At 56.3% G+C, this 9,340-nt stretch overlaps 1 protein-coding gene across 1 annotated transcript in view; it reads right to left on the bottom strand.

Moving 5' to 3' along the window:
* SHANK3 (SH3 and multiple ankyrin repeat domains 3) overlaps window positions 1–9,340 on the bottom strand; it is a gene marked incomplete at its 3' end in the record, with an annotated part of 257,239 nt that overhangs the window by 45,008 nt on the left and 202,891 nt on the right. Inside the window, exon 12 of the mRNA XM_010000321.1 lies at window positions 4,865–4,989. Within this exon, the coding sequence (XP_009998623.1) occupies window positions 4,865–4,989 (125 nt within the window). The remainder of the gene's footprint in view (window positions 1–4,864; window positions 4,990–9,340) is intronic.

Below are 9,340 nucleotides of genomic sequence, written 5' to 3'. Positions count from 1 at the left end.
TCCGTTCTTTCCCTGGGTGTCTGTCCCTCCCCTGCCCTGGGGTCTGTCCCTGCTTTGCCCTGGGGTCTGCCCCTGCCCTGGGGTCTGTCCCTGCCCTGGGGTCTGTCCCTGCCCTGGGGTCTGTCCCTGCTCTGCCCTGGGGTCTGTCCCTGCCCTGGGGTCTGTCCCTGCCCTGCACCCCCTGTGTCAGCCCAGCCCAAGGGTTACTTGCAGTTTTCTTTTCATTTAACAAAGCTTTTGTACAACTATGTAATACAGGCCTAAAAAATGAAAATTTCCACAAATCTATGTCTGTGTTTGTATCTGATGCCCACAGGTCCTTGTGCACACATAGACCTGCTCTGTGTCTGCACAGCATGGAGATGTAGGTCCAAAGGCTGATGCCAGCACCAGCTACAGGCTCCTCAAGGACAAAATCCAAGGATCTAAATCCTGCCAGGCACAGAGGAAGAATCCCAGACTCGTTTGGGTGGGAAAGGACCTCAAATCCCACCCAGTGCCCCCCCTGCATGGGCAGGGACACCTCCCGTACAACTATGTAATACAGGCCTAAAAAATGAAAATTTCCACAAATCTATGTCTGTGTTTGTATCTGATGCCCACAGGTCCTTGTGCACACATAGACCTGCTCTGTGTCTGCACAGCATGGAGATGTAGGTCCAAAGGCTGATGCCAGCACCAGCTACAGGCTCCTCAAGGACAAAATCCAAGGATCTAAATCCTGCCAGGCACAGAGGAAGAATCCCAGACTCGTTTGGGTGGGAAAGGACCTCAAATCCCACCCAGTGCCCCCCCTGCATGGGCAGGGACACCTCCCAGCAGCCCAGGCTGCTCCAAGCCCCATCCAACCTGCCCTTCAACACCCCCAGGGATGGGGCAGCCACAGCTTCCCTGGGCAACCTGGGCCAGGCTCTCCCCACCCTCCCAAGCCCAATTCCCTGGGATTTCCTGGTGATTTGGAAGGTCCTGCCAGCTGCTCCTGAATGTGACATCCAGCTCTGAGCAGGGAAGGACAGGCAGCCCTTCCTCAGCCCCCTCCTCCTCATGCACAAACATGTGAGGGACCAAAGGCAAACAGAAGCAGCCAGAAAGGCTTTCCCACCAGGAAACTGTGCTTGACCAACATGGTTGTTTTCTGTGTCAAAACCACTTCTTCTGTGGCCCAGGGGGGCAGTGGATGTGACACAACGACCCCCCAGCAGTCTCATCAGGGAAGTGAGGAGCTGTGGCTCAGATGCATGGACATCCAGCAGGGCTGAGAACTGACTGGATCACTGCAGGATAAGGAAAGGACTGATGACCAGGCCACAAGCAGAGTGCTCTGGAGGCCAGTCCTGGGGCCCATCCTGCTCAACACCCTCAGCAACTGCCCAGATGACCCCGAGGACACCCTTGGTAAAAGTGCAGATGATCCTAACCTGGGGGGAGTGACTGACATGGTGAAATGCAGAGCTCTGAAACAAGGGGGGGGTGACAAATCTGAGGACCAGGCTAACAGAAACCTCATGAAATTCAGGGGTGGACCCACCCACCACCACTGGTCCAGGCTCAGGAGACACTTGCCCAGGCAGCAGCTCAGTGAGGGGGCTGAGGATGGGTGGCCTGAGCAGGAGTCCAGAGCTCATTCACACAAAGACCACAGGGAGCTGCAGGACCAGCAGCCTGGCCAGCAGATCCAGGGACCTGATTGTCCCTTTTCCTCAGCACTGGGGAGGTTGCACTTGGAATATTCTGTTCAGTTTTTGGCCATGGAGTTCAAGAGATGGGGAGAAACTGGAGGGTTCCCTCTGCCCTGAGCAGCAGAAGACCTGGGCATTTTCTGTCCCTTCACACTCCTGGCACAGCCCATGTCAACCAACACAACTGGTTGGTCTGAACCCCCCTCATCACTGACAGGCAAGGCTGGTCACTAGCAGGAAGGGTGACCTTAACTTCTTCCTGGTGAGGAACCCATGGTCTTTCAGTAGAAGATCTGATGATACAAAATAACTCAGCTTGATCGGGTCTTTGTTTTGGTGTAAGAATCTGCAAAACAGCATCTTTTGGTTGTGGGATCAGCAGAGGACAAAGATGCTGAGCAGTTACTGCTGGAGTTTCACCTGGGCTGCTCTTCTGGAAATGTGGGCAGATGCACATTTTGGAGGACTTGGGGCTTTTGCTTGGTCTGTGAATGGAGCAGTGGGCAGGACCACCAGCAGGGACACCCAGAGGTGCCCCCTGGGCCACAGAGGGTCAAAACTGGAAACGAAGCGACTGAAATGATGAAGTGAAGGAAGGGGTCATGAGGAAATGAAACACAAAGACCATGAGAAAGATCATGGGGAAAATGCTGGAGGATTGCAAGGCCAATGCAAGTGACTTGGCTGGACCTCCTGGTGGAGCAGAAGCTGCCAATGTTCTGCCCAGGTGGAGGTTCCCAACACAGGAGGGACAAGGAGCTGTTGGGAGAGTCCAGAGGAGGCCCCGGAGATGCTGGGAGGGCTGGAGCAGCTCTGGAGCCAGGCTGGGAGAGTTGGGGTGTTGAGCCTGGAGAAGAGAAGGCTCCAGGGAGACCTGAGAGCAGCTCCCAGGGCCTGAAGGGGCTCCAGGAGAGCTGGGGAGGGGCTTGGGACAAGGGCAGGGAGGGATGGGAGCAGGGGGAAAGGTTTCCAGCTGGCAGAGGGAGCTGGAGCTGAGATGGGAGGGAGAAATTCTGGGCTGTGAGGGTGGGGAGAGCCTGGCCCAGGTTGCCCAGGGAAGCTGTGGCTGCCCCATCCCTGGGGGTATTGGAGGGCAGGTTGGATGGGGCTTTGAGCAGCCTGGGCTGCTGGGAGGTGTCCCTGCCCATGCAGGGGTGGGACTGGGTGGGCTTTGAGGTCCCTTTCAACCCAAGCCATTCCATGATTCCATGCTTGATCAGATTCCCACCCAAAAGCCACCACAGCACACAGGGGCTGAGTCAACACAAAAGCAGGAGCTCTGGCACTAGTGACCACTCCACAGAATCACAGAATAATTCAGGTTGGAAAAGAGCTTTAAGATCCTGGAGTCCAACTGTAAACATGGTTTGCTGGGATTAAAAAATGAACCTGTTCACTTCAACATGAAGTGAAGGATTAAGTGTCAAGAGCTCCTGAGAGAGAGGATTTGAAGCAGACAAAGAAGAGCAGAGAAAGCAACACAAGCCCAGAAGGTGATGAAGAAGCAGCATCACCTCTCCATGGAAGGAGAGCAAGGGCAGATGTTCCAGTCTGTTGTGGCACTTCAGAGCTGCAAAGACCTGGCAGCTGGGTCCTGGGCTGGGGAAGGACCTCAGCAGAGGCTGAGGGCAAAGATTTAAACTGGCTTCTCCTGCCGCTGGAGGTTCTGCTGGTAGGTGGCACCGCAGGGCTGAGCTCCCTCCTCAGCCCCAGGCTCCCTCTGCCACAGCTCAGAGCCAGAACACAACCCAGGGAGGAGCAGATGCTGCTGTCACCTCCAGCAGGGATGGGCTGTGGTGGTGGTGTTGGGTCAGAGGTTGGACTCGATGAGCTCAGGGGTCTTTTCCAGCCTCAGTGATTCTGTGATTCTGTGCAGGGGGGTGATGGGCGGGAGCTGCGCTGGGTGAGCAAGGGCTCCTCACCCCGGTCCTCACGGGGCAGGGGAGCAAGGGCAGCTGCAGGAACCCCAACCACCTGGCTGGGCAGGGGCTGAGGCAGGGCTGGCACTACTGGGCTGGCACTGGGCACTGCTGGGAGGAGGTGGGCAGGGAAGCCCCAGGGCTGCGGGGCCCGGGCTGAGCGGGACGGGCTCAGCTCAGCCCTCCTGCCCCACGGGGCAAATGTCTCCCTTGGGAACAGACTCTGGGACCCCTTCAGGGCTCAGGCACAGGAACAGGCACCTTGGCTGAGTGACTCACCAACACTTCCATTACTTCCCAGCTGCTATTGCAGCAGCCCCTTTCCAGCTCCCAGGGATGCAGACCCAACCCATCCACACCCTGCCCTCTTGGCACCGACTTCAAACACCATTTCCTCCTGCAAGAACCACAGTCACATCTCCTGCCCTGTCCTCCTGGAGCAAGGAGACTCCTGTAAACACCAACACTTCCCTGCTCTCACTTCCTTTCAGTCCCTCCTCCAAAGCACCCTCAGAGCATCCGATGCAGCAGGTGACACATCAGGACACTTGGTGTCAGCTCCCTGGCCACCAGTGCCAGCAGGGGAGGGCCCCATGTCCCCAGACACAGCTGCCACTGGGACCTTACAGCTCCCACTGCCACATTCTGACCTGCCACACACAGACCAGAGCAGAGGAACACCCAGCTGAGACCTGTCCCACAGGGATGGCACCTCCATGTCACCTCCCCTGTCTGGCTGCTGAGCCCACGAGCCCCTTGTCCACGTGTGATGCCTCCAGCCCTTGCTCTCCTTTCTTTTAAACTCAAGCAGGGCAATCCCATGGGCTGGGGGCTCTGGGCAGTGTAGCAGGTCACAGCCTCCAGCACCACCTTCTGAAGTTGAGGAAAGGGCCAAAGGGGAGACACAAGAGCAGGGCCCTACATCTCTGCTCAGTCCAGTTCTTCTCTGTAGAACACAAAACTTGCACCACATCGGGCAAAACTGTAATAAATATCAGTCCAAACCAATCCTGATTGATGCCCAGAGAGAGCACCAAACTCTTCTTTCCTCCAACCTCCCTTTCCCTGTAAATGCCACCAGCAGAAGGAACCTGTCAACTCCTTCTCTAGCACCGAGAGCACTTCCCTGCATCCATCCTTGCACCTGAGGAACAGCTTTTCATCCTGACACCCAGGCAGCAGGCGTTGTTGTTTCAGCAACACCAGTTGCCCAGCTCTCAGAACACCTTCTAACAGCAAACCCTCCCGTGCCAGGGCCGGGCTCACCTCGATCAGGAAGTCTCCCGTGCGCAGCCCTGCCCTCCAGGCAACACCTTCCACATCCACCGATTCCAGGTACTGGAGGGCTGGGAAGGCTGGGGTTGGGGTGAACTCCTCGATTGGGGTTTCAGCTGCAAAACACAAAGAAGGAGAGGGAATGAGGCAGTGTGGCAGGAAGGAAGCAGAAGGACAAGGAGCTCAGGAAAACCTGCGTTGGCTCGGGAAGAGCACGTATGCAAGGTCCAGTGTGACTGCAAAGCAGGAACCAGAGCTGATGCTCCATGTCCACAGTATTCACCAGCTCAGACCCCAGAGCCCCCCAGGCACGTGTAGCTCCCAGAGTCCAGTTAGGGACCCCCAAGATGCCTAAAGCCTCATCCACCTCCCAGTATCACAAACAAAAAGAGAACAGCTCTGAACGATGCCAGGAGGGGAGAATCTCCCTCCTGCGTCAGCAGCTCCAGGGCTCTGCCAGAGCCAGCAGAGGAAACACCACGTGCACCAGCCACCCATGGCTCTGCAGACATGACCCCAGCTGCCAGCACCTGGGAGCAGTGCCCCTCTCATGCCAGTCCTACAGGAGGACAGGATCCCTGCCCTGCTCCTGCTGGGCACCCCAGTGCTGACACAAGCCAGGCTGCTGGAGGCCCCCTTGGCACACGCCAATCATCTCCATCCACTGTCAACCAGCACCCCCAGCTCCTTTTCCTCTGGGCACTTCCCGGCCTCTTCCCCAAGCCTGGGGTGCTGCCTGGGGCTGCTGTGGCTCCTGTGCAGGACCCAGCACTGAGCCTGGTGGAGCCAGAGGCCTCCGTGGCTGATGGTGCCTGAACAAACCGCTCACCCCGCGACACGGAACGTCAGGAGCCCCACGATGGCCTCGGCTGGTCTCGTGCCAGCCCAGAGCCCAGGGCAGGTCCCCGGGGTCCTGCCCTCAGCTGGGGCAGGCCTGAGCCTCCTGCACTTTTGTCAGCCACACAGACCATGTGTTACAGGCCTGGGTAAACCCTCCCTCCCTCCACGCCTGTTACCAAGACAATGCATTTTTTAAGAGCCGTGTCGAAGCCCTAACGAAGCAGCGATTGAGCAGCAGAGTCAGCAGCTGATCTTGTGCTTACATCTCCTTTGATGTCAGGTCACTCCAGTGGAAAGTGACCTACATTCCCTGCCATTTGCATAAACTGTATAGACACTGATTTTATAGAGATAAAAATATTTCCATCATTTACCACACGGCTCCTTCAGCATTTTAATCTATGATTTTTATGCAAGATTTCTTCTGCTAAATCAGATGGCTATTGACTGGGACCAGGAGAAGACAAAGTTTGCCTGACAAGATGTTAATATGCTGAATGATCTTAGATGTTTTTATCAGCATTTTTCCATGACTTCTTCCTTTGATGGAAGGGAGCTCAAGTGCCAAGCAGTTGACATCCTGCCTATTTTTAGAGATGTCAGGGTAACATTTGATTTCTCCAAATCCTTCAGGACTTCCCCAGTGCTACATCCCACTCTTTGGACTGGTGTTGACCAGCAAGCTCTTCCAACAGTCTGACCTCCAAAGAACCACCAGCCTGACCCTGCTGCAGACCAGCTGCAGAACAAGGTGCCAAGAACTTGGGCCAGACCCTGGCCCAGCAGGAAAACCTTCTGTGCTGCCTGAACCTCTGAAATGAGAAAAGGGGATACCCAGGCTCTCTGTCAAGTAAATCACATATATAATGGCAATGAGACATGGTCTCTGCAGCAGATCAGCCCTGTGCTCCTTTGGTCTCTGCAGCAGATCAGCCCTGTGCTCCACCAAAGGGACCAGCAGCACAATTAAGCCCTGAGAAGGCTAAGTGGAAGTTCTGATCTTTGGGGAGGACAGAGGTGGACAGATGACAATGCAATTGGTCTCCTAGCCTGGAGAAGGAGCCTGACATGAACAAAGCACCTCATCAGGGTGGCTCCAGACCCCTGTCCCATCAGGCTCCCCCACCACAATCCCACCATTCCCAGGGGGGAAGCACTGCCCTGTGTGTCCCACCACGGGGCTGGGGCAGCCCATGGACAGCAGGAAATGCTGCAGCACAGCTCAGGGAGGAGGCACCCGAGGGACAGCTCATGGATGCACTTTTCTTTCTGGGAACCAAAAATACAGGCTGGTGGGGAACACAGCTAAGATGAACCCAGGAAACGGGCCTTGCAGCTCCTTCTGTCACCTGCACCACCGGGACTCCAGGAATGCTGCTCTCCATGGGCTGGAACACACCCACAGCCCCTGCAAACCACCAGGGACTGTTTGCAAAGTGTCCCCAGTGCCTCAGGGATCCAGAAAACAAGGAAATGCCTCCCGAAGTCAGAACTCTCTGTAGGGAACAAACAGCAGCCATAATCTAACCCAGGAGGGGGAAGGAGGCAGCCCAAGGGAGCATCCAGAGGGAGCAGCCAGCCCTGCCCTGCTGCCCAGTCCCAGCACTTGGCCAGAGGGAGCCAGGAAGAAGATCCAGTAAGAAAGTGAAGACAAAGTGAAGCAGCAGGTTCTGTGCAGGGTCCCTGCTGGGGGGTCTGCAGGGGCTGCAATGGGCACGGGATGGAGGGAAGGAACAATGACAGCAGCTCCTGGGAGCCCCAAGGCCACGAGGACAGGAGGGAGCCCTGGGAGCACTGGCCCCAAACAGCCCTTGGGAGGAGGGACAGATGTCCAGGCTGGGGGCCCTGGAGCAACCTGGCACCAACATGGACCAACATGGCACCAAAATGACACCAACCTGGCACTGGGTCCATCCGTCCTGCTGACAGCCAGAGGGCAGGAGCAGCTGGACACGTGGCCATGGGCAGGAGGACAGACTTGGCTCTGACCTGGGCTGTGGGGACCAAGCAGGAACCCCAGGCAGCCCCAGCCACACCACCCAGTGCCTTCAGGAGCTGCCTCCCAGTTCCTGACACTCCTTCTTGCTGCCACAGTTTCCCCCCAAATGAACAATCTGCCTCCAGATACTCCTACCTCCCTCACCCCAGTTCTGCTACATCTCCATTCTGGTGTCTTCACTATCATTCCCCAGGTGATCTTGGCCTCACCTAGAACCACCAAGAGGTCACCCCTAAGGTCTCTGGTGTCCCTGACAGTGCTCTGTGCAGTCTGGCCACCTACAGCTTCACTCCCCCTTACACAATGTTCCTCCAACAGGGTCTGTGCCCTCATCAGGCCCCTCACTGCTGCCCTGTCCAGCCTCTCACATCATGTCCAGCCCTTCCCTCCCTCCTGGTCCTTGACCTTAACCTCAGCCTTGCCAGCAGCTCAGCCACTGGCCCACAGCCCCACCACCAACACTAGAAGTACCAACCAGTGGTCAGAGCTGGCTGTAGCCCAGTGATGCAGGGGGAGGACACCAACACTCCTTGCAGCACCTGGGAACCCCCCTGGGAAGGCTGGAAGCAGCAGAGCAGCCACCTCAAAGAGCAGCTTGGGACCAGACCCTCCAAAATACCACTTCAGAACAGAGCCTGTGGGGAAGCTTTGGGTCAGAAGTACCTAATTCAGTGACAATTCATCTGTAAGTGCCTACCCAGGAAGCAAATAAAATTTAAGGAGGTCCTCTTATCCAGCTGGCAAAGGCTAAACTAAATCAAAAGGTCTGGAATTAAATTACAGAAATTCTTGCTGCTAATGAGCTCACATTTCCTAACAAGGAGGTCAACTGCTCATTGCAAGAGCTCATGATCCAGATCTCAGGACCTCGTACCTCTGGAGGAGCTCCCAGGTTGACACCACAGCCCTGGTTGTGCAGTTTAAGCACAGTGGCCATTTCCCATGTTGCAAACCTGCTGTCCAGGCTGTCACACCAGGGCCACCAGTGTCACCCACGGCTGGTGGGACAGGCCCTGGAGAGCCAGAGCACCAGGACAGGACACCTGGGAACGTTTCAAAGCTGCACAAGAGGAGGCCTAGACTGGGCACCAGGAAGCATTTCCTTACCAAGAGGGTGGTGAAACCCTAGAACAGGCTTCCTGGAGAGGTGGTTGATGCCCAAGCCTGTCAGTGTTTCAGAGGCACCTGGACAACCCCCTGGATCACAGGCTGTGCCTTTTGGCCCTCAGGTGCCCAGGCAGCTGCACTAGATGATCACTGCAGGTCCCTTCCAGCTGAACCCAACTCTGTTCTTTGCAAACACTGCTCTTCTGCAACAGGTTGAGTTTATTACGAGCCCAGCTTAGCAGTGAAAAACATTACAAGTTAATTCAAGCAGTGCAAATTGTTAAGATCCCAGTGACTTCACTGGGAACCAACTCACAGAGTGAAAAATAGCACAGCCCCAGAGCTGCCTTGGTGCTCCATGACCCAGCACCCTGTGCTGGAGCACAGAACCCACCTGTGTGCTGGGCTGGCACCAGCAGGGTGACCAGCAGGGCCAGGGAGGGGATTGTCCCATCTGCTCTGCTCTGCTGAGACCCCCCTGCAGGGCTGGGAACAGCTCTGGGGTCCCCAACACAGGAAGG

Source organism: Chaetura pelagica, unplaced genomic scaffold, assembly GCF_000747805.2.
Source record: "Chaetura pelagica isolate M959 unplaced genomic scaffold, ChaPel_1.0 scaffold486, whole genome shotgun sequence".
NCBI classification, from domain to species: Eukaryota; Metazoa; Chordata; class Aves; order Apodiformes; family Apodidae; genus Chaetura; species Chaetura pelagica.
Note: the sequence above shows the minus strand (reverse complement) of the source record. Positions and strands in the feature narration are given on the sequence as shown.